Source organism: Rhamphochromis sp. 'chilingali' (genome assembly GCF_963969265.1).
Source record: "Rhamphochromis sp. 'chilingali' genome assembly, chromosome: 10".
Taxonomy (NCBI): domain Eukaryota; kingdom Metazoa; phylum Chordata; class Actinopteri; order Cichliformes; family Cichlidae; genus Rhamphochromis; species Rhamphochromis sp. 'chilingali'.
Window position 1 is genome coordinate 3,699,524 of NC_137937.1, and position 26,009 is coordinate 3,725,532.

The window sequence follows — 26,009 nt, forward strand, 5'->3', positions numbered from 1 at the left end:
GGGGCAGTTGCCCCCCTTGCCCCCCTGTAGATCCGCCCCTGCTTGTGGCTTAAATGAGGTATTGATTTTCTCATGTAATTCTCTGCAAGTAATTAAGTGAAACTTTCTGTGAGTCTCCTATTAATTAACCTGAATTACTTTTTAAAAACTAATACAGATGAAAGTTCACTCAAGTTGCAACACATCAGTAAAATTTGAAGAGCATTCAATAATGGCTCGAGGGTGTGGCTTCACGCCAGGTAAGGCACAGGGAATGAATATAGGTATACTTTGCTTGGTGCTCAGATTTCAGTCTTTCAAAAGTATCCGCTGCTCAAGGAAAAAACTTATTACACATTGTTCACTGCTATTTTGAATACTTGTCAACCTTTTAAATAAATTTCATTTTGTAAAAATGGGAATTTATCATTTCTGCTAATTAGCCGCTGCTGTAGTCGGTCCCAGAGAGCTGTCAAAGTTACACATGCTGCTCTGCTGATGGAGTTTGATATGTTATGAATAACTTAACACACATTTAACTCTTCAAATGTGGATTTGAAATTGAAGCGTGCTGCTTTATTCAGTGAGATCATTTTAAGTTACAATTCATGAGAGAAATATTGGACTAGTGTGAAGAGAGCAAAGCATGTCGTGCTGTTGTGAGTACTATGTTCGCTGCTAGATTTCTGTTATCTGAGGATAACAGGGTGTTGGTACTTGAAACTGCTTTCTGGTCTGGAAATTAGCATTGGTTTGAATTAACACCGGAGCTATAGACGAATGAGTGACAAATTACAGGAAAAGCCACCCATTGTGTTCTATGCTTCCAATCTTGGCCCTCACTCAGTAGAGCTCTACTGGATGTATAGAACAACAGTCTTCCGAACATATTCCCCCATTCTTGTTTTGATGATGGTAGCAGAGAGCACTGTGTAACATGTTGGTCCAAAATCTCCCACAGTTATTCAGTTGGGTTGAGATGTGCTGATTGTGAAGACGTGAGCATGTCTTCATACTGACCAAACTCCTCAGTAAACCCTCATGCCCTATTGATCAGGGAAGTAGTCTCCTGAAAGAGACTACTCCCAAACAGATAGAAATGTTTCTTCATAGAATGAAAGTGATCACTCAGAACAGTGTTGTATTGATTTGCAGTGGCCCCTTACCCTTAGAGGATAAGTGAACCCAAACAGAAAAAGCAGCTCCGCAGGGGTCAAAGGTTTCGATTTTTTTCTATAATTTGAAACCTGTTTAAATAAGGGAAATGGTGTTGCTGTGTGTTGCTGTTTTGCCTTCATATGACAGAAAACTACATCATAGAAAATCCCTTGATATTTTAAAATCTTAATGTCAGTCATTAGAAAAGTTGTAAATATACCGTCTGGTCTGCCAGCACCCTCAATCAGCATTTCTTTGAAATAGGTGGGACTTTTTGCAATAATATACTACAAAAAGACTTCCCTTGGGTTTTGACTGAGAGTGTTTCTGTTGAGAATATAGACATGTAAAATTCCCCAGATGCTACTGAGTGCTTGAGTGCTTGCAACTTACTTCCCCAAGAGGTTACAGAATGCAATTTCACAGCTTTCTTCTGAGGTATTGGTAAAAAAATTTTCCACATGAAGTTCAAAGAATTTCCATGACAAAGGTCGGCAAAAGAATCCATCCCACATTTCTGAGGATGAATACAATTCTTTGTCTAAAATGCGCTGGCACTGGAGCCTTTTGTGCAGACTGCAGGGATTAAAGGCCTGTATACTTTTTTTTAACCATGCCATGTATCAGTTTATCTTCCCCTGCCCTCTAAGAGAGAGGAAAATAACACTTAAATGTCAAAGTAGAATCGTCAATTAACCTATTAAGTGACCTCTAAAGGAGTTAAATTTCCTCTAAGATTAAAATAAAAGTGTATACCTCTGGGTCATTTATTAAGTGGTAAGAGACATGAAAATGCTGTTTATGAATACTTGTCACACAGATAGATAGATAGATAGATAGATAGATAGATAGATAGATAGATAGATAGATAGATAGATAGATAGATAGATAGATAGATAGATAGATAGATAGATAGATAGATAGATAGATAGATAGATAGATAGATAGATAGATAGATAGGATGGTATAGTATAAAGTCTGGATGACCTCAGTACATCCTTTCATCATCTAATACTGGACGGTAGCTTGGAGAGTTGTAATGGGCAGACAGACACAAAGTGGTGAAACCACCTTTGTGGTGTTTTGCCGCTACAGTCCAGGAGCAGATTGGTCTCATCACACCCATTTTTAAGATCTTGATCTCAACTACACATCTGTAATAGCCTATGTTTGTAGCTTGCAGATTTCTGATACAATTTCACTGACAAAAAGTCTGCACATACAGGACATTGCAAAACTTTTGAACGGCTCATTTATTTTCCCATCATTTTGCTTTCAAGGAGCCAGACGTTCTTATAATCTTTAAAGCAGTTTTGCCAATAATTCTCTTCAAGCTTTCTGAATCTCTTTCAGTGTTTTTATTAAACCACTGGCTGCTTTTTAACTCATTTAACTCATTTTCTGTCCAGTCCTTGTGCCTGACCATTTTGAGAGGATTACTTTGGGGGGTTTTTTAAGCCACTGAACACTGATCTATACATAGAAGGGCACCTAACATGAGGGATGAACCAGTGCTGTGTCTGCGCATAGACAGTTTAGAAAAGAACCAAGTTTAGATTGTGTCTTCAACCACTTTGTTACTAATTCTCAAGGCAGGGAAACGAGGAGAAATGAGTTATGAGTTATGTGAAATTACACAAGAACTGAACTGAAACTCAGTGGCAGCAGGTTTTGTGAAGTGATGAATCAGAAATTGATGGAATGTCATGGTCCTGCGGCCATGACTCAGTGACTTTGTGTTTATGTTCTTTATTGTTATTACTTTCATTATTATTCTTGGGCTGTTTTGGGATGGTTTGTGTTTGGGATTTTAGACACTGGGTTCTGGGTTTGTGCTCCCTCTATTGGTCCCTGGTGTTAGTGTTCCCCTGTCTCGTCAGGTTAATCAGGTCCAGCTGTTTCCCCCACCTGTGTGTGATTTCCCAGTGTCTCTTTGTGTACTTATAGTGTGTGTTTTCCTCTGCTCCTCGTCGCGTCGTCTGTGTTCATACCCGGTGAATTTCCCTGCGTGCTCTCCCTGCTGTTCTCCCTTCATGTTCAGGTTTGCCACTCCTTTGTGTAGTTTCTCCCAGTTTAGTTCGTCCTTAGTTCTGTTTGCCATCTCCACTTTATGTTCAGTATTGTCAATAAATCACCCTTCACGTCTGAAATAGTGCTGCGTTTGAGTCCTCCTTCCACTCTTCACACAGCCGCTGCCCCGAGCCGTGACATGGAAATACAAACACATAGAAAAACACACAATGGAAGACTATTTATGGATTGGCCTCCCCAGAGCCCTTAACATTATTGAAGCAGTGTGGGATCGTCTTGACAATGATCTGAATAAAAGGCACCCAGCATCCAAATAAGAGCTTTGAATGTCCTTGAGGAAGCCTGGAGAACTATCCCTGAAGACTTTACATTACATGACAAAGAAGATTCAGGCTGTGTTGAAGAATTAAGGTGGTCATAGCAAATATCCTTTGCAAGCTTGTTCGAACTGTACAAACTTATTTTTTGCGTTACATACTGTTTTTCCGTATATGTTTTAATCAGTTGCTGCACCTTTTTGCCATGCTCCTTGCAAGATACAAATAAACAGTACTGTGTAAAAACCTTCAAGACTGATGTCAAACACGCACACACAAACAGGTAACCTCAGGACAAAAAAACCCCACCAAAGCCATTTTGTCACAGCTGGTAAATAAAAAACAACATATAATTAGAGTTGCTTTTGAAAAATGCATGTTATATGAAAAATATACATGTTAAGTTTGTTGTTGTTGTTGTCATGTTATACTGCGTGATGCATCTTAATCCATAAGATTCACAGATCTTCTGGTGTTGATGTGATTTTGTGAGAGACTAACAACTGGGATTTAAGATAAATGTTAAATGCTGATGGGAGCGCAAACTCAGCTCGGATGTGTGCTCAAGTACAGATGATAAATTCATGTGTGTGCAAAATCTGAACGCAGCAGTCACTGCAGGATGCCAGACTGTTCGTTTTTTTTTTTAATTGTTGCTTTCCCACAAACCAAGTTTTGATAGTGGAAATATTTCACGTACACTGAGCATGCAAAGAGTTCCCAAAATTTTCCTTTATCACAAGTCACCACACTATAGCTGAGAGGAATATTACATATACACAGCCACCTGAACGTAAAGGGATGAGCTCTTATAAAAGTTTATTTCCAGTTCTCAGCTGCCAGTGTAGTTTTTATTATCTTCAGCTCCATATGGAGGAGGGAAAAAAATCACAAGGTTGGTCAGAATTAGGCAGGTAGGCTGGATTATATCGCTTTGCAATGTGACACCTTAAGCAAGAGCCCGTTTTTCTTTTCTTAACTTGTGAATTGGTCTTAAAGTTCCTGTTCAATACCACCTCTAGCAACGTGCCTCCAAAGTGTCAATAATCTGATGGGTGTGACTTTCCAAAGAAAGAAACCATTAACTAAAGCATTGATTTTAAGGGTACTACACCAAGTACGTGAGCATGTACATGTCGAGTGTATAGGACGATAAACGGCAAATGCGATACATTTGTAAACTAGTGAAAAGGGCCAAAAATGTACACATAGAAAAAGATCAGGCTCCAAGCAGATTGTGAGCATTTGAGCTATCAGCATTTCTTGTCCTAATGAGCATTTCAAAAAGCACCTCGTGCAGGATTTTGGCCTCCAAGTCAGTTCCGAGTGCTGGGGAGGGCATCTCCGTCCGTTTTGCTGCCTGGAATCTTAAATGCATCTAAATAGGACATGATGCATGATGCATAATTTCATTGAATGTATATCAAGGAGAAACTCTGTGAAAAATGTCACAGTAGAAGAAGAAGAATTTGTGTGTTTGTGTGGCTAAAAATGACATCATGGTATATCTTGTTTTCCAAATCAATGCAAAACTGGCAGAGCTCAAGAGTTCCATCTAAATATCACATTTAAAAACTGATATTTCCTCAAACCTGCCGGTAAATGTTTTCGTCATGCACCGAGAATAGCTGAGAAACACGGAGATGAACCCCTATGGACCCGCGAGCTAGTGCTACACTCATTTGGGCAATCCCGAGGCTTCTGTTTGCTACTGCAGGATAATTCTCCTCCCTGTCTGTCAAACACGTTAGCTGTCAAGCTGGATGTGACATAATATAAAGTCTGCATGACCCCGGCACATTCTTTCATCATCTTAGGCTGAATTCTCAGCCGCACGCTTGCTCTCTCTCCCTGCACTGCTCTCCATTTTGACCAGTGATGGAGAAAAAGTCTGATGGCTAATGTCATTTTTGCAGTTTCTGGAAAAGTCAGCGGCTATTTTCAAACGGCTTAGAGGCAGTAGTGTATTCCAGAAGAAGTACTTGTTGGATGGGTCACACGGTGATCGTCCAGGTGTGAGGAGCCGAGAAATGAAGCGGGGTTTTTAACTTTCTCTCTCTTGCTCGCTTTATTCCTTTTTTCTCTCCACACAGTGACACAATTCTTATTATGTTCGAGTGTCCAAACAACCATGAATGTTATCCCCATTTTTAAAGAAGTCAGCCCAAATATCTACACTCTCTTTAGAAGCTCAGCTTTATCTAGGTTATCTCAGATGTGTAAACCTAGAGACAACAAAAGCTTTTTGAGGGGAGTGCTTTTAAAATCGAACTCACTTTACAAGAGTGCTACAAAAGTATGGAAGTTCTACGGAATTTGGAGCAAGCCCCCAAATCACGTGCCTGTTTGGTAGACTCGAGAGGGACTGAAATGGCTGATCAAAAGACCTGTTTTATTTCCAGCATCCATACATTTTGTATGTGGTTTGCATATTGCTGCCTACACTGTTTAAGTCACATGTCTATTACCCGGTCTGGTTGAGCGGCCATGCAGAACACGTATGATATGTTAGCCCTCAAAACAACCTTGGGGAATCAGCTGAGCCTGGTAGTCTGAAGCCAAATCACTTGGGCACAGGTGGTTTGGGTATATGCCAATGAGCAGCACTGGAACTTACTCTGAATTTGAATTGGCCGCAATGTTTAGTTTCCGTTCTGACTGGTACAAATGTTGATCAGGTCCCTGTTGAAATCTCCCAATTCTTTGAATCTTTGGGCTGAAGGAGGGACAATACTCGGTGTATCAATGCTCAATCAACAATCATTTATTTCCATACAATTCAACAGTCAGAGCATTACAACGTCCGGACGGGAGAGATGCTACCAGAGGGTCAGGCACATGTCTCAAAATGGTGACGGGTTGCTCAGCTTTTTATAGTCTCTAGTGGCCCCCAGCTAGTCGTAAAAGCCAAAACATCACATTTTTTCTCTGTTCCAGCGCCTAAGTTATGACCTCGGCAGTTGTTTCTCTGCTTTCTGTAAGGTGGGGGTGTGGAATGTGGTCTATCTATCTCCCCTGTCTTTAGACACAGAGTCTCCTGCTTACAACCTTCTCTTCATGATTCAACAATTAAGCATGTCAAGAAAACAGTGTAACACATTCCCAGCAGATCAAGGATACAGAGTGATGCACATTTATCTAATGAACTAATATGTGAATATGTTCTGTTAACTCAAAAGTATAATGAGAACTAAACTACATACAGCTCACACACTCTATATTAAAGGGTATAATGTGATCTACAGCAGTATTCTAATTCAACTACTTTGATTACATATATAAGGTAACATATAATAACAGAATAATCGAATAATTCCCCCTTTTGATCTCTGAAAGAGATCACTTACAACATGCACTCCAGGGTCGCAAGGTCCAGGTTTTCTTGATCCTGAGGCCCTCTGTCCCCCTTTAACGGGTGGACCATATGTGGGATGACCTCTGTGTTCACGCAGTTCAGATGCAAGCAAAGTTAGATTTACAACCATAACAGCAGTTACAGATGACTCTCCCATCACTCCCCAATTCTCCCACAGCTTTATTTTGGTGCTCCAGTTTTCCACTCCCATTTTAATGCCACCTTATACCTTTCAAATGTACTTAGACTAGAACCTCTGTCTAAGGAGCTTTTAACCTTTATTTTTATTGCTGCAGCTACCAGTGTCTTCCAGTTGGGTGATTCTCAGCTTCTTTCTTCGACCTCCGGGGTTAGACCACCCTTTAGTCATTGCACAGTTCTGGGGATTATTCTGCCCCGATTTCAAACAAGGATCTGTGTGTTTTGGGTTCACCAGCGTGTCCCCCTTTTTGCCAAGAGCCTCTCGAACCTCGTTGGTCTGGTGTTCCTGGTTTTCGCCAACCCCTTCATGGTTATTGCTGTGTTTGTGGGATCCATCTTCTCCAGGAGCCCAAACGTCATGACACTTGACCCCAGTTGCTGTCTCGGCTGTCCCTACATCTGTCTCTGCTGTGAAGGGTCCTCACATCTCCGTGTCCCCGTCTGGTGTCTCTTCCTTTCTCTGCAAGAGACAGAAAACCAAAACACCTCTCTCCCTAGCCTTGATAATCTAATATTGTTATCCATTGTTCTTCTAATGATTCAAATTTGGTTTAAAATATTATGTTCAGGACCTATTCTAATCATAATCTATGTGTGTGTAAAAGAAATCAAAAATTAGTGAACCCTTTCTAAGTCTAACACATTATAAGCTTAAGTTTTACCATAGCTAATTTATTAAACACAGAAATAACGTCATAAGATGTTCATAAAACCATTGTTTGATGTTCGGACTCAACTTCCCCCTTTTTGACACACTCCCATGTGTCAATTCATTGGAGCTAGACAATTAAAAGAGAAGGTTGGTGACATCATATCTCAGAAAGTATCAGAAATTCTTCTCTCGAGTACCGTTGCTCCAGCCTTGTCATCCCTGAGGATCTTCGATCCCGAAAATGTCCCTTCTCCTCATGTAATAAAGTCTGTCATCCTTCCATGCCCTGGTAACTGGTCCATCCAGAGCTGTAACATTTTGAAATGTACATACAACAAGCCAAACCACACCTTGGTCACACCAACCCTTTTCTGCCCTGAAGATGTCCAACACCATCTTAGTCTGGACCAGGGTTGTAATAGTTTTGCAATTTTCATCAGTTTTAATCAGTTTTTACCAATTGTTTGCTAGTTTAGTTTAGTTTTTATTTTCTGAAAATCCTTAGTTTCAATTTAGTTTTATTTGTGTTTTGCAAAAATTAAGTGTAACAAAATCCCAGTTCCATCATATCAGTCATGCTCTTCTGGTTATCCTTGGGTGTTGAGACTAATAACTATTAACTCTTGCCGCACCGTGTGGTCCAAATTTTGGTTCAAGTGAATTGATAACCTTTTGAAGGCGATTGTTTCACACCTTTATTTAGATGTCCCAGTCCTGTTGTCTCGGGATCCATCACGCTGCCTTATCTGGGGTTAGCTGTTTTCTGGGGATGCGGGTTGAGTGGGTGAGCTCTTCAAGGAGGGGGAGTGTGCTCCCCCTGATGAGGTCTTCTAGGTAAGCTAGGTTAACCTTCTTGTGTGAGCTTTTCAAGTGCACTTTAAGGTTAGTGGGACTTTTAGTTTTATAAATGTCCCTCATGACCCCCTGATGACCCAGTATTTCATTTTTGCACACTGTAGTACACATTTTAGTTTTTGCTTGTAGCTCGCATACTCTACTTGCCACTCCTCTAAGTCCTGATGTTTCTTAGAGAGGGCAACAGTACCTTTAAAATTATATCACATGTGTGGGGGTGTGGCCTTGCCAATTGTTTTGCCCATCTTTTCAAAATGGCTGGCGTGCCCACAAGCACATTTCATGGAAAAAGAAAGGTAAGCTTGATATTTACATTTAAAATGTTTTGTTAAACTCAGATTTTTATTTTATTCTTTTTGCAAGTACCCCTCCTCGGTGGCGAGAAACTGTTGGTGTGGTCAAGTGGGTGCTCTGGAAACAAACGCTCAGGACAGAACAGTTATCAGTCATGTACTTCCTACAAATTTTGCATATGTTTTATTCCATATTGATCCTCTGAGTGTAATGGTACATTTTAATTTGAATTTATCCAAACTAAACACAATATTTTCTTTATTTACTTTGCTCTTGTTCTTTTTCAGTACCACATCCTAGCAAATGTCCCTGTCGATTATATTCTACATTTAATAACTTACTATTTCAAGTGAGAACCTAAATCACGTGGACCAATGTTTATTATTGCATATGTCTATTCTGAATGTGGCCAGTCATTCATAGGTATTGTTCAATTTTGGCGATTTTCCTCTATAAAATTTAATTGACTTTTTACAGTGGCCTGCTATGGTTAATAATAACATATTCCAGTCATGAGTGGTATCAAAAGTCTTCTCCACTGTAGCATTTGGCATTCCCAATAATATAACATGATACCTTACTCAAAACACAGCTAATATAGCACAGTTTTCTTAATGCAAACATCGGTAACTCAAAATCAGCAACCACAGTGTTAAGTCTGCAGTTCATACTTATGTGAAGCTAGAGTCTCCTCCTCCAGTCTCTCTTATCCTCCTGCTCCTGAAAAAACAAAACAAAACAAAGCGAAGCATCCACCCTTCTCTTGTCGGCTGGGTGAATTGTTTATGAATTGTTTATTGGCATTTACTAATCCTAAAGTTGGTGCAGTCATTGTCTCAGTATCAAGTCAGTCAAAACTTTTAGTCGTCAGTCCATCACAGTCCATTCACATGCATACCTCCATACACATTCATACCAGATGTTGCTGATAATGGAGTCTCCCGCGCAACCTATTCGAGCATCCATCACCAGCAAGATGACGTCATCATTTTAAAGGAAAACAATTCCTTGTTGTTTTTTGGGCCGGATTGACTCGGTGCAATCCTTTTAGACTCAGAACTTCTCAGTGTTCCCTATAAGTGAATTTCTCCCAAGCCAATTACAATCATGGAGAAGCACACTTTGCAACTGTTTACAGTAATAATATTTTATAGCGCTTTAAATTTCAATCTTTCAGGCTTTGTTTAAAGAGCTGATTGTTAAATCATGAACTCACAAAATATCAACATATCACCACCGGTGGATCACACCTCTCAGATGTTTTTTCTCCAGTGCACTGTAACAAAAACGAAAACAGACATAACCAACAAAATACTACTAAAATAACACAAACTAGGGCCCGTTGCAGACATGTCCAAGCATAAAACTATCCCTCTCTCGCTTACGAGAAAGAACACAAGCCAAAGCTCACTGATAAAATCAAGCTAGCGCTAAACAAAACCAAACAATCAACCAGAAATTCACAGGAACATTTTGCTTCCTGCCGGGACAATATTGTGTGGGAATGAGAACCTCAGGTGCCGTAACACCTTTTGTTCCTCCTTGAATTAAAACTCAATCACAGAAAATGCCGTACTCCGACCTAAACTTACACTATTAATTCATCATTTTCACTCTGTGCCACTGTTCCTCATCAGGGCTGTGTGAAGCACAGCAAAGAATTCAGTCAAGGCCTTGAGCCATAAACAGACATCACGCACAGACATTGTTTTCATAACCAAACTGTTTTAGACCTTATTCCTAAAATCTACATAAATGCCCTCTGGGTGACATATAACACATTCTAAGTAATCAATGGAAATCAATGGCTCCTCATAAAAATTATGCATTGGGATGTTTGTGTGCAGCATTTTGCATATCAGCATAAGCAAAGCATTCTTCATTGCATCAGCGTGTATGTGTGTGTGCGTGTGGATCACTCTTCATTGCACAAGCGTGTGCATGTGTATGTGTGCATCACTTCTCAGTGAATCAGCATTCCAATGTGTGTGTGTGTGTGTATGTGTGTGTGTCATTTCTCACTCAACGAGTGCACGTGTTCATGTGTGTATTTCACTTCATTCTGAATCTGTGTGTTTGGAGGTGTGTGTGTGTGTGTGTGTGTGTGTGTGTGTGTGTGTGTGTGTGTGTGTGTGTGTGTGTGTGTGTGTGTGTGTGTGTGTGTGTTTGTTTCTCTTCATTCTGAGTCAGTGCATGTAGATGTGTGTGTTTGTGTGGGTGTTTGTGTTCATCACTTTCCTGTTCTGGTGTTCTGGGTAAACCACGGCCTGAAGCGTGCCCTGGGGTCCTGCCCCCCTCCTTTTCAGTTTGTTTGCGACCATTGCTGCTGCTGCTGCTCAAAATTCAGTCCGTCCTGGTTCTGACCCCAATTGGGGCAGTCCTTTCTCCAGTGTCGATGTTCACCGCAGGTGAAACCTGCATCTTCTTCTGTGTTTTTGTCCATTCTGAGGTGCCTTCTGACCTCAGTTACTCCTCCTGTCTCGGTCACGCCCTTTTTCGCCACCCGATCATCCGTGTTGGTCCATCACTGTCCTGCACAGTGTGAATGCAAAGTTATCAAGGTCAGCATTCTTTCGCTCGGCCTTACTTTTCATTCGGGCTTGGCGGGCGTCTCGTCACAGCTCTGTCAGCTGACGCAGTCTGGGAATTTTCCCCCGTGTAGTGAAACGGGCCTTAGGTTTAGTGCTCTCCGTCTCGGCTGCATGAGATCACATTCCTGCAGGTCTGTTGACATTCTCAGGTCGTTGTTGTGGGTCCAGCTGTTGCAGCATTTGGTCAGTGTCACGTATGGGGGAGAGCAGGAGTCCAGTCAGCCTCGGCTTTCAGGGCCGGCAAAGCAGCCTGTAATTAAATATGTATAGAAAAAACAAAAACAAAACAAAACAAAAACAAACAAAAAACAAAAACAAACGAACAGGAAAATGTTGTTGTGTTGGCTGTGTTATTCAGAGGGGAGACAGTGGGGCCAGGCCCTGTGTCAGCCTTCTCTCCCCCTTTTTTTGTTTTTTGTCTCCCGATATAATCAACTCCTAACCCACCAAGTTGACAGGACAACACCGGTATATGTTAAAATTCTTAAGATCATGTTTAAAAGCCCAAAAAAGGAACTTTCTTTCATTCAGTAATCACTTTTATTAATCAATCAACAGAAAACATGTCACAATTTGAATCTTTTAACCACTAAATTTGTTGTGTCTTCCCTGGTTGGTTAGACCAGTGTTCCTTTTTTTTTTTTTTTTTTTTAGTTAAATTGTTGTCCTGCAACCCAGAGGGTTTCTTTGTCAGTAATGTCTAGACTTCATCATTTAAGTATGTTAATTTTTCTTTAACCTTGCTGGAAAATCTTCACGTGTTCATGAGTGTAAGCTGTTTCTTCATTGCGTGTATGTGCATTTGTATAAAAGCAGGTTAATTTTATCTTTTCTCAAACTAGGCGTTACCTTAAAAGGAGCCTTTCTCTCAGATTTCTCTGCTTGTGTGTTTTTGTTTCACCTTTTTGTTGTGATGCTCCGGACGCCTTCCCAACCTCCACAAGTCCGTTGGCCCCAATTTTATGTGTTAAAACTTCTCTTAATTTCTCCTCTAATTCTCTCCTCGCTGCTGTCTTTTTCACAGCTGCTGATTCGTGCTGGGTGTGGTTCCCATTACCTATAATTTTGCTTCGGCCGCTGTGCTTGTGGGGGCAGTTGGTCCAGGTCCGCAGCTTCCTGTATTAACACACTAAGAGATTTATTTTAATTTCATTTCCATCACTTTTAAACCGATAAGCAGGCAACACGCCTACCTTGACAGCGTAAACTGTACGCCAGTCTCCCAACACATTCCTCTCTGTACTCCTCCATAATTCTCCACTGCACACCTCTTACTATCTCTCCTTTTTATTTTTATTACACCACAGAGTAATACACCCAATTATGCCCGTCTATCTCTATGTGGCTCCAAATTCCCTCTTTATTTTAATTTCACACTCGTCAGGGGACAGGCACACAACAATTTCAACCACTGAAACGAGGAATTCAACCTTTTTATATTTCTTTACTAATCTAGACTCAACCTTTGTTCGCAAAATGTGTCTTGTTCTAGTCCGGAATAAATGTGAACCCGTGATTACACGGCCGTTCCAGTGTTATTTCCGTAGCTATGCGGGGGCCCTCACCTCCCCAAGTCACCACCTCGGCACCCGGACGACGCCGGTCCTGGCCACGCGTCCACGGACAGGAGGGTCGCCACTCCTAGGGCAAAATGTTCCACAGGTACACTAGGCATCAACCTTTGATCCTAAAATGTGTATTTGCTCTAATGTCCTCCTAATCAAACACATCAACCGTCACTGTCACTGTGTTCAGACTTCACACACACAAAAAGCACACTCAGAGCGCGCCTCACCCACGGCCAGAGCGCGCCTTACACACACAGCGCGTTACACCATCAGTGTGACACACAGAGAGCGCCTCTCATCAGCAGAAATTTGCACAGAAACCTCTGAGCTCAACTATTAGATCTTCTTAAAGCACACTGCACCATAGACCAAAATACCCCTTTCTCTGCGCTTATGACCGCCACAACGGGGCAAAGTCGCATCATAAAAGTGATGCTTGCATCCCCGAAGTTATACCTGACATCATAAACCAGGTGTTGCTCTATGTACTTAAAATTTTACTTTGTATTATGACCGCAGCCCTTAAAACTCGACTGACGCCACAAACCACCGTCAAAACCTCTATCCAATGTACTAAAACTAGCACCAACCACTACTGCACTTCACGGCCGCACCACCGGAACACGCCGTATCATAAACCAAACCTACGGACGTGTTTCGCTCTCGCGTTGCCAGCGTTCAACTGCACCGTGAAGCCAGCATCTGCTTTTCCTTAAATCAACTTCTATTTCATAGCCGGCAAAAGCCAGGACGTCACTGACACCATAAACAAAATAAACAAACCTCGACTTCAATGTACTGGACTAATGGCCGCGTCTTCAGAAGAAATTCTAACGTATTATTGCTACAGAAGCCAGTATTAGACAAAATTAAATGTGGAAGGTAAAGTGGCTGCAACTAGTCCAACGTAGTATGTTATTAGTATCTCGGTAGAAGCAGTTTACTGCAACTAGTCCAACGTAGTATGTTATTAGTATCTCGGTAGAAGCAGTTTATTTAACACTCTGGAATTCAGCCTCAACTTATGTTGTTAGTATCTTGCGCCAAAAACCAGACACCGACAAATTTACTGTGAAAATACATGTGACTCAGCGAACAGATTAATTTGGAAAGCCCAATATGCACATTTGGTATTTATAATACAACAGGCTGTGCTTACCTTTCTGTTTTAGGCCGGCCTTCTGTTCACTTTGCCCCACGATCTCACCAAAGGCCAAATCTACACCTCCTCAGCACACCAAAGATCCGGGTCACACGGCACCAAGTTGTTGAAATCTCCCAATTCTTTGAATCTTTGGGCTGAAGGAGGGACAATACTCGGTGTATCAATGCTCAATCAACAATCATTTATTTCCATACAATTCAACAGTCAGAGCATTACAACGTCCGGACGGGAGAGATGCTACCAGAGGGTCAGGCACATGTCTCAAAATGGTGACGGGTTGCTCAGCTTTTTATAGTCTCTAGTGGCCCCCAGCTAGTCGTAAAAGCCAAAACCTCACATTTTTTCTCTGTTACAGCGCCTAAGTTATGACCTCGGCAGTTGTTTCTCTGCTTTCTGTAAGGTGGGGGTGTGGAATGTGGTCTATCTATCTCCCCTGTCTTTAGACACAGAGTCTCCTGCTTACAACCTTCTCTTCATGATTCAACAATTAAGCATGTCAAGAAAACAGTGTAACACATTCCCAGCAGATCAAGGATACAGAGTGATGCACATTTATCTAATGAACTAATATGTGAATATGTTCTGTTAACTCAAAAGTATAATGAGAACTAAACTACATACAGCTCACACACTCTATATTAAAGGGTATAATGTGATCTACAGCAGTATTCTAATTCAACTACTTTGATTACATATATAAGGTAACATATAATAACAGAATAATCTAATATCCCTTACAAAGAAACACCAATCTAGCCACACCGATGCTGCTGCATTTTGTAATGAAAATATATGAAATGATTTATTACAGCAGCAGAATTTGGCATCAGACTACAAGTTCATCACTCCCCCTCTGAATGTGATGCATATACTGTGGAAACTGGGGATGAGTAGCTATCCTCTACTGGGTGATGCTGTTGTCGGTGAGTGTGTGAAACAGCAGTCAGCTATGCAGGCCATGTAAGGGGTAAGAAATGGGAAGTGTTACAGCTTAAACAGCCAAATTTTCAGGGTGTGTTCGGCATATTACGTGAAGAGAGTAAGGCATGTTAATTGTGTATGACACAGCACCGCTTGAGCTCTCTGATTGAAGTAGCTCGCAGCCTCCATTTAAAGCAAGTGCTCAGTTCCAAACTCTGTCTACATGTCCACCATCAGCCTCCATGCACTGCTTTTTCCTGGTGTATTGACTGTATTGTTTAATGGCACTGATAGAAGCCTGTTTATGGCTGTTAATAGCTTTTATGCTCTTTATGGCTGATGTTTTCGGCAGCCTCGTAGAGCTTTTCACGCAAATGATCCAGCTGCAATTAACTAACAGCATGTACAGAGACAATTAAATTAAATTAGCAATTACATCACCACAACATCAAAGTACTCTGTGTTAAGTGCTCTCTCTTAATGATGCAGAATGCAGTTTTATGAAGGGTCACCTCCAAATGGACTTCACAAAAATCTAGTCCTGAGAACCTGTGGGTGGGATGTCATAGATTAAAACAGTCTTATTTGGTATTTAGATTTTATTATGTTTCCACAGTTGTGAATATTTAAAGGTGTAACCTGTATCTGCAGGATGCTGCTGCCCTTTGGAGCTCTGTTTTCACCGTATACTACATGAAACCAAACATCCATGTCTGTGTGGAGAATATTACTGTATGCTGATTTATTTAAATTATTAAAAATTGCGATTCCATTAGTAAGAAGAGTAGTGCATTTTTTAAAAAAAAGATGCTTAATACAGCACAACAATAATGAAATGAGTACAGCAACACAAAATGAGACCCTGTCATGAGCAGAGGCACTCTCTGCATGGTGTTAATGCTTTCCTGTGTGAGCAGAAGTGCACAGGCATCCTTATTATGTCTTTATACTTCGGAGGAAAATATCTGCCATTTGGCCTGATTTGCTTTGTGAATGCTTTTTCTAAAGCCTTGTTTATGAGCCTACAGGCAGCAGGATGGAGTCATAAGCAGTCCTGGAATGTAACACGTACTGTTTTAGCCAGCAATCTGTTGGGCACCACCTGTTTTCCCTCCAAATCACCGGCGTTTTTCTCATGCGTTGAAAAAGGTCACATCAGCATTGATGATCCTCACAAGCGGAGCTGACTCCCTGCAGCTGCCTTAGATCAGGTTGTTCGTCGCTAAATCAAGAAAGAAATGTACCCTTGCCCCCCTCCCCATCTTCACCAGCAGCTTTGTGGTTAGTGGCTTGTGATTAGCTCTTTCACATCAACACATAGTGTCTTAACTATTGAGAATAAAAGTGGCATTGGAAGCGGATGTTCTCTTTTGTAGTGAAATTGACTTTCAACAGTGGTACACATTTACATGTAGGGAGAATTGTAAAACCATCGTAGAGGTTGATTCAGTCCAGCGAAGTGAGAACAGAGTGGAAGTCCCAAAATATACAAACTGCTACATAGACTGTTTGCACAACCAGCAGCCAATAGATGTGGTTATGAGGGATGCAAACGGGGACAGCAAAAGTAAGACAAGACCAAGACTTTGTGTGTATTGCTCAGAATGGGGGGGTAGTGGCTTTTTTTTTTTTTTAATTTTAAAAATTTACTTCTGGGAGTTTCAGGCTTTATCTGACAGGCCGGTGCAGAGAGCAAACAGGAGACCAGGGAGAGAGTGGGGGCAATGACACAAAGGAAATGAAAGATCCAGAGCAGACTCAAATCCAGGCCCCTAGCCTTTGGCATATTGGCTGCTTTCTAAACCAGGTGAGCTCCCAGACAGTGTGAGACGCAACCAGGCAGCCTATAGGGGAAGGGAAATGGCTTTAGCACTGCATGGACCTGAACCTAGTCTAAGCTTTGCTACAGTGTAACTACATCATCATCCAATTAATAAATCATCCAGACAGATTCCAGTCAGATTAACATTATTCAGCTTGGAATCATGAAAAAAGACATGGCCCTAATAGCTTTCCAGAATCATAAGATCCTGGGCCTAGCCCTGTAAATAACAACATTATTATTTTAGCTTCAGACTTACAAATGATATTTCCTTGTCTCATTGGCATTTGAAGTATCACCTTGTGAAAAAGCTGTTGGACCTTTATCTGTTGAAATGTTATCACCATTAAATCTCAGAAGCAGGAAACTTTATTAGCATGCAGTTAACAAGCAGATATCATCACTGACAAATGCAGTAAATAATTGATGGAGGATCAAAATGACTTATGATAGAAATGAATTATGCAGAAAACAAATAGAGGCAGCCTTTGTCCACCTGGATCAAATGAAGTTCACTGTATTAGAAACCTATGCTTGAAAGGTCACTTCAAACTATTACTCCCTTTCCGTTCACTTGTAATGCCATGATAATGTGATTTGATATGATTAAAGAAATTATAATTATAATGTTAAACACGAATGAATATAATAATTAAGGATAAATGATATTGGCAATAAAGATAAACCACGTTAGATAAAATGCATGCAGAAAACATCCAGAGCCTTTCAGGTTTCACCATAGAGGAAGCACATAAAATGTTATGCTTGAAACACGTAAAGCAGGTCCATTTGATCACGACCGCTATCTTTTTGTTGCTGCTGTTGAAATGCGTCTTTTTCAGTCCTATAAATTAGAAACACCTGCAATAATTAAAGAAAAATGTTAAACAGCATCTTTTTATATACATACTTAATAGTTTGTGGGAGTTTAGATGGCTTTTTAATTTGCAACAAATCCTGCTGTGAAATATACAGTAATATAATTAGAATGAGAGCTGCTTATAGAGATAAGATGAAAGGTCTGGCTGTTACAAGGGAAATAATGAGCGGTGGAGTGTATTACTGTTGCCATGCTAAAGCAAAGAAGAGAAACAGCTGGTACTCAGTGTATTTCATTTATTTATGTATTTATTTGTAACATGGAAATTAAAAAATAAAAAATAATTTGTCTCCTGCTTCTTATAGACAAACAAATGCATTATTTTTAACAAGAAACTCTACTTGAAGCTTAAAGATAAAAGTTTAAATTAATGCAACAAAGCTTTAGTCTGTTTAGCCAACTAGCTAGCACACAGCTTTCTGACCCTTGCAAGTGGTTGAGGAAATATTGATCAGCAGTTTGCTTTCAGCGCCAGGAAAGCTGCTAACCGCAATTTCACTTGCACACATTTTCAATTATCCACGAGTGCTTCATAAGTGGTTAAAACACTGATACTTTTACTCACATACAATCAATTTGGAGCAGGAAACCAAAGAAACACAGCATTACGCAGAGCTTACTATGTTTCCAAAGGCAACGGGCGGGATCTGCAGGGACTAAAGGCTTCCCATTAAATCGGTATTGCACTCACACCCACACAAAGTCGCCAACCGTGAAGACTGTTGCAGAAAAACAGCATTTGTCATGAGCAGCAGCAAAGCAGGTAAACCCTGCTCCAAAGTACTAATGGATTTTTTAGGCCAAGGTCATTATGGATCATCAGGAGTGAAGAAGAGGGGTCAGTCAGTCAATAGAGGTTTTTAAGCTCAGGTCAGCTCCAGCGAACTACTTCACCACTGATACAGCTGAAGCAACTGAGAGGACAGATGCTGTGATTGCCCTTATTAACATACAATTAAGCACAACCTCACAGACTCCCTTTAGCACTACAGCAACGTGTAACATCAGGGTACCTGTAGTGTTAATGTGAACTGACATATCCATTCTTTCATAAAATGAGAATTTTCCATATATTTCCTATTCTGAAATTTACACAAGCCACTAATGAATTTAGCCCACTAAAAAGAATGCTCATACCCAAAACATATTTTTTGCCTGTGCCATTAAGCTCTGTTGTTTGAACAATTAAAGAACAACTGAGTCATGCAGTTTCCCTGGGTGACATGTTTCTTCATTACAGTGAACACTGTACAGGAGTTTATTTTGAGTCAAGCCCACGTGTTCCGCCTTGCTGCCAGAATATCAAAGGAACAATGTGGATTAAACTACTCCCAAAATGATGCACCACACACCACAGCTTGGATAACATTTTCTAAGAAAAAAGCTGTTTAGACACATCTCTTTGGTTTATTCAAACAACATTTCATTAGAATTATTGAGAATAACAAAAATGTAACTTACATTATATTGTACAGACATGCTTTTTCCCTTAATAAACAAATCCAGGGATTGGTAAAACTGCTAACTTTGGGGTTGAAAGGAACCAGTTCAGGTGCTTTGGCCGTCTGTGTAGGATGCTTCCTAGGCAAGGGGTTTGGGGCATTGTCCTCATCGTAGGAGGCCCTGGGATAGACACACCACACGCTGGAAAGCTTGTATCTCTCACAATTCTGCATCCTCCTGGATGAGCTGGAAGAGGTTGCCAGTTGAGTAAAGACTGGGCTATGCTATTTAGACTACTGGCCCTGCGGCCCAAACCCAAATAAGCGTGAATCGATGGAAGGATGGATGTTTGGAAGAATGGACAGATGAATGGATGGAAGGATGGATGGTTGGAAGAATGCATGGATGGATGGATGGATGGATGGATGGATGGATGGATGGATGGATGGATTAAAATATGTGGGGACAATGTTGGGGGAGACGCTACCATCCCATAGAGCAGGGGTAGGCAACTCCAGGCCTCGAGTGCCGGTGTCCTGCAGGCTTTAGATCTGTCCTTGATCCACCAGATGATTCAAATTGCTAAATTACCTCCTCAACATGTCTTGAAGTTCTCCAGAGGCCTGGTAACGAACTAATCACTTGATTCAGGTGTGTTGACCCAGGGTGAGATCTAAAGCCTGCAGCACACCGGCACTCGAGGCCTGGAGTTGCCTACCCCTGCCATAGAGGTTGGGGGTTGATAGATAGTTTATAAATGGAGACATATTTTAAGAACTTCATACAAAAAAAATCCATACTTGTCCTTTACCTAACTATCCTGTCATATCTCCCCAATACTTGGCACTACTCACTGATGATCTGGCCTACAGATATACATCCAGCTACACACCTCAAACATTTCTTGATTGCATCTGGTCACAGGTTGTTAATAATAAATCACTGGGAGCAGGAATCTCTGAATATATTTAAATTACCATACTAATATACTCAATTCATTGGTGAAAGGGCCTTTGCTTAGCACTTTAAGGTTTCCAAATGGCATCATGAAGTGCCTTCAGAGTTCAGTAGTACTCTTTTAGTCTTACAATAAGAATCATGGAAGGAAATACAGATCAAGAGTTTGAATCATATATCATTATTTTGAAAATGACCAAAAACAGACGCTGTATTTATTCACATCTTTTCACATGACATTCAATAAGCATGATGTGCAGAAAACGGGTATCATCCCAGATCTGCACTTAATTGAGAAAATAGTTTTGCAGCAGCATGTTCCTTAAACACCAAGCAGGGGGTATCGTTTTGGGGTCATAGAGAAGTTAATGAATGAGAACATCTGTTACGCTTTGTGGCAATTGTCATTAAGAGACTGTGGGTGGTGGAGGCGGTGATATTTTGTACGGCTGGAAGGACATACCATATGCTGTGGCCTTCCAGTGATACGGCATGAGAAATTGCTCAGGCACTTTGTAACACCATGGCAGAGATTTGAAGATATGGATGTGTTTTTGCAGAGAGTTTTAAAATTCAAATCTTTTCTGGCACTGAAAGAAATGGGTGCATTACTCCCATGTGACTGCCTGCCACTGTAGCTTTCCATTGAGTATGTCAGTCGAGGGTCACAACATCACACAGTCTGCAATCAATCAGTTTTCTGAGCTGTGATTGATGCTTTTAAAGAAGGCATTTTTCACTGCCTGGCTTCAAGCAGTATATCCCTCTTTTTCTGTGTCATATGCACAGCACTCCGTGGCATCAGAGTTCTCCAGTTGTCATAGGTACCTCTATGAAGACTGTATCTACAATATGAGCCATAGGCTTACAAATCCATTTGTCCCTCATTTTGTCGCTCACTTCAGCAAATAATATAAATAAATATGTAATAATGTAACAACTAAATGCATCTTTGAGAACACGTGTGCTATGTTAGAAACAAGAAGAAGGACATAACATAGCTGTAAACTAATTGCAAGTATGTTTTTCCTCTTTAATAATGAAAACCTATGCAGCACTCTGTCGCTTTGAATGGTGGATAAAGATTGTGACCCTAAATGTGCAGCAGATTTCTGTGTCGATGCATGTATCTTATATTTTTCAAGCAGTTCGCTGATGGAGATAAATTGCAGCAAGCTCAAGTATGACCATGATACCATGGACAAATTAATGAAGATGCCTGTTTGACCTTGTTCACTCCACTATGAGAAGTCATTAAAAAAAAATCAAATGCATTTATTTGAGTCCTCATTTGTGCTTCTGCCAAGGCTGTTTGCATGTGGCTTTTCAACATTTAACTTCATATTTTAATGAATATTTTTGCTCTGAAGTGGAATTCAGTTCTGTTCAATACTACATACAAAATATACCTTTCTCTAGTAGAATCTGAGTTTTATAAAGCCAGTGAGGAAGGATTCCTGTATTTCCAAAAAGACATCAGATTATATAGACATCTACTATGAGCAAGGGAATAAGGGATAATAGCCAGCTCTACATTCAAAACCAAGTTTTAATAACCAGCAAACCAGTATTTTTTGTATAAATTAAATTAATTATCCTTAAACCTCAATGCCTGTAGTTTGATTGGCCTCTACATTAGGCGGGAGCTGTGTAGCTGTTGATCTGAACTCTTTCTTTCTGCTGTGTAGGTGTGGCAGTGTGGTGGGAGCATGGAAGTCCTCCCGTGCGCCAGAGTGGCCCATATCGAGCGCACCAAAAAACCCTACAACAATGACATAGATTACTACGCCAAGCGCAATGCCCTGCGAGCCGCTGAGGTGTGGATGGACGAATACAAATCCCACGTCTACATGGCCTGGAACATTCCCATGAATGTAAGTTTTTCTCTGTCTTAGATTACACCCTCATTGAAATCCACGAGCTCTCTTTTGCCCCGTCTCCTCCTGTCACACTTTCTCATTCAGACATGCAACCAGGCCTCTGGAGACGCTAGTCAATAGAAATTCAAAATTCAGATTTCATCCCGTTTGACCTTCACACTGGCAGCAGAGCACAGGCAGAAAGCAGTAGATGCTCTTTCCAAACAGATGAGAGAGGTACATCAAGTGAAGGAGATTAGCCTCATTTCCAATCAGTCTAGTTTCATACGTATCAGTTTCATTTAATTGCTTTCAAGAGTCTAATAATAAACAGCTATTTTCATTAATAAAGAGTTTAATATTGAATCCTAATTGCCTCTTCAGCCATGCAGAATGAGATGATAGTCAGTGAAGGACAGCAGTGAAGGCCTCAAGAAAGCCGTCCAGCACAGCTCACTGACATCCCTAACAAAATAATTACAGGATGTGGGCTCGTCACACACTGGTGTGGCACGCTGCTGATGCCTGCATGCCACCTGGAAATGTTGAGTCGAAATGTGGGAGCTGGGGGTGGCAGCACCTTTGACAAAGTAGTCAATCAGACCACATCCCTTCTTGAGTGTAATTACAAGCACAGTGGCATGGCATGTTATTACCTCGGCTGTCCTGTGGCGCAGAGTTATTTTGTGTACAGTAGAAAGGCCTAACTACGATTATTCCATCTACCCCCCTCCCTCTCCTCCCAGCCTCCCCCTATACACAATCACTGATTTTCGTTATTGTCTAAGGTACCTGCTGAGAGCACAATTACCTTGGTGGGGGAAGGCTTTATGATTCACCAGAGCGGCCGGCTCCAAGTCCAAACACCAAACAACATCTCACTGAAATTGAATGCATTTTTTAGTGTCGCTTTATGGTTGCTACAAAAAGTGGATATTTCCATCTAGAATTTATTATTAACAGATGTTGGAAGCACGTTCAGCAGCTGACTGTGGATTCCAACACAGATGGGGGCGAACTGACTGAAGAGTAGATGGCTGCATGTGTGTGTGCATGCGTCTGAATCAAGCCTCAGTGCCAGGTAGTGCAGCTATTAGGCATTCCCCCAATCAATCTAGGAAGCCACCTCCGTAATGCCGGCATGGCCGTGAGGGCTCATAATTAAGCAGCTGATTAGAGTTTGAATCACGTGTAATGAAAGAACAATGAAGGTCCTTCATGACAGGTGCATCTATCCAGCTCTTAACTAAAAGGTTGGTCTTTTCTTTTCAGCACCTCGACACTCTCGCATATTCCATTTCTCAAGCAGCTTTCACTCTAATAATTAAAATGCCTGCTGGCTAAGAGGCTTTTTTCATGCGTGTTTGTCTTTGTTTTGTACCATTTGTTGACAGAACCCTGGGGTTGATTTCGGGGATGTCTCGGAGCGCTTGGCCTTAAGGAAAAGGCTGCAATGTCGGAGTTTCCGCTGGTACCTTGATCACGTCTACCCAGAGATGCGAATCTATAACAACACCATCACATATGGCGAGGTGAGGAAGACATTAAGCAAATGGTTGAAAGTAAACACTGATTTTGCCATATCATCAGGGGACAAACACCTTCCAAAGAATTCAACTTTTGCCTCGTCGGTCCAGATACAATTTTCCCAGATGTCTTGGGGATCATCGTGATGTATTTTGGCAAATGTGAGACGTGCCTGGTTTTATTTTTTTCCTTGGTCTCCTTTGGTCTGCCAGTAATCAAGCCTGAGTATGTTTAGTGAAACTAAACAAAAACAGGGGTTAATCACAGATAATTCATGATTAAACAAGAGGGGCACTTACTTTTACACACGGGACCAGGTAGGTTTGGACAACTTTTCTCCCTTAATCAGTGAAATCAACATTTAAAAACAGAATTGTGCATTTTTCACTTTGAGGATCTGAAACATGTGAGGGTGCCAAATATTCACAACACTTGGAAATCAGGAAGGGGGCAAACACTTTTTCACACCACTGGAGTTTGCAGAGGATGTGAAAGCTGAGGCAGGGAGGCTGATCCTACAAATAAATCACAGAAATAAAGGAGTGAATTATTAGGATGTTTTGTGACATGTGATGATGACCTTTAATGTGATGGAGTGGTACATCTTAGAAAAAAACAAACGATTTGAGTGTAGCTAGTCTAAGGTATGATATTGCTAAGGAATTGCAACATCACCACACAGGATTTGTACCAGCTCCTCATAATGAGTTTTAATCAAATACTTTATTAGTTTTCCATTTTAATTTGATTGGGCTTGGCTATGCACTCAGCACAGTGGGGGGAAGACAACAGGATTATAACAGGTTGAAGAATTGAACACACTCCTGACTCAGACACTATTTGGAGGTTCGCTGAGACGCATTGTTTACCTCATATCAATTTCAGCAATGGACACCTGGAAAACTAGAAGGGCATTGGGAAAAAGCGCAGATCACTGCCAAAGGCTAATAGATCAAATATCATAATCATTTATTAGTCAACCATAAATAATGCAATATTCATCTATGTATGGGTTTAAATTACAAAGTAGTAACTGCAAACATCACGTCACAACAATGCTCATTAAAGCAATGCGACACACTCCCATTCTGGAACTGATGGGATTTTTCGTATGCCCTAGGGGAGGTTTCCAACTGAGGACAACTGTTGGGGGCCCCCTTAACAGCCTAGGGTGTTGTCTGGCATGCCTGTTCACAAGCTGCTGGTCTGACTGAATTATTAAAACCTTTTTTTCCCCTTTTTTTTTTTTTACCAAATCTGGCCTGGTTTTTGCTAAATCCCACTCACAGACAGATGGACTGGCAAATGGGTGGGAACAAAAGAACAGCCTAATCAATATGCTGCATATCAGAATTCACAATTCATCAAAGCCCTATGAATTTACTCCCCCTTTTGTTCCCTCTGCTGCCTGTTTTGGCTCTGGCACCCAGATGGATTCCTCAGAGTGGCATTAACTTAAGTGGCACTATTTCAGATCTGTCGACAAGCTGGGTAACATTTACCTTGTCTAGCCACACAGCCAGCAGAGCAGAAGTGAGCCTCATCTGTCACCGAGCATCAGCACCGCGCTCGGCCATGCTGACCAGACCAGCCGAGTGGAACCCTCCCTGACAAAACTACATGATAGACATGTCGCAACCTGGAAATGAAGCCTTACTCATTCAAATCACACCAAACATGGGCCTCATGCTCAGTGCATCATCTGCAGGTCTGGAGGACAGGGGGGAGACTGAACTGGGGCTGGTCGTGTCCCGATAATATCTATCAAAGCTCAGTCATCGTTTGAGAAAATACAGCCTGCTGTGTGAACAAACCACAGTGGATCTAGTATCACAGAGGTATTGTGACATGCACAGAGGAATTAAATGGTGGCTCACATTCAAGAGACTATTATCTACCTTCTTAGATAATAAATAATAATAGGTTTTGAAAGGCTGCTCTGATACTATTATTTTCGTTTGAACCAAATGTGAAACCGGTAATTTATTAAATTATATAATATTGGGCCATTTTCATGTGGTAACATTTTGTACAAAATATTCATATTTACCCCGTTTTCTCAGCTCACAGGGATCCTCTTTGGCTGTTTTCTCATTAAAATCAATGCTAAAGAAGTCTTTTCCCTGGTTTAGTCACTTTCTGTTAGACTTTTTTTCTAGATTGACACTAAAACATGTCAAGAGTAAAATTAGTTGTGTAACAATAACCGCCCAACAGACAAATTAAAATGTGTCCCAGAAAGCTGCCATTACTAATGTCTTGTTGAGCATTTGTACTGTACTATCTGCAGTGCTCGCACCCCTTTGCCTCTCTTCTTCACTGCATAGATTGTGCCTAAAGGAGAATTAAATCCCACCTACACTAATCTGTAAATAAAATGGAAAAGAAAGGCAGGAGCCGACCGAAAAGGCTGAGAAGAGAGGCAGTAAGAAAA

General features: G+C 41.0%; 1 protein-coding gene and 1 long non-coding RNA gene across 2 annotated transcripts in view; one reads left to right on the forward strand and one right to left on the reverse strand.

Moving 5' to 3' along the window:
* galnt9 (polypeptide N-acetylgalactosaminyltransferase 9) overlaps nt 1-26,009 on the forward strand; it is a 115,261-nt gene that overhangs the window by 78,077 nt on the left and 11,175 nt on the right. The window contains exons 7-8 of the mRNA XM_080893759.1: nt 21,878-22,063; nt 23,443-23,580. Coding sequence (XP_080749885.1) covers nt 21,878-22,063; nt 23,443-23,580 — 324 coding nt within the window. The remainder of the gene's footprint in view (nt 1-21,877; nt 22,064-23,442; nt 23,581-26,009) is intronic.
* On the reverse strand, nt 10,912-14,897 carry LOC308403960. The gene is made up of 2 exons (XR_013973020.1): nt 14,161-14,897; nt 10,912-11,683 (listed from the first exon to the last, which is right to left on the reverse strand). It is a non-coding gene; the product is annotated as an uncharacterized lncRNA (long non-coding RNA).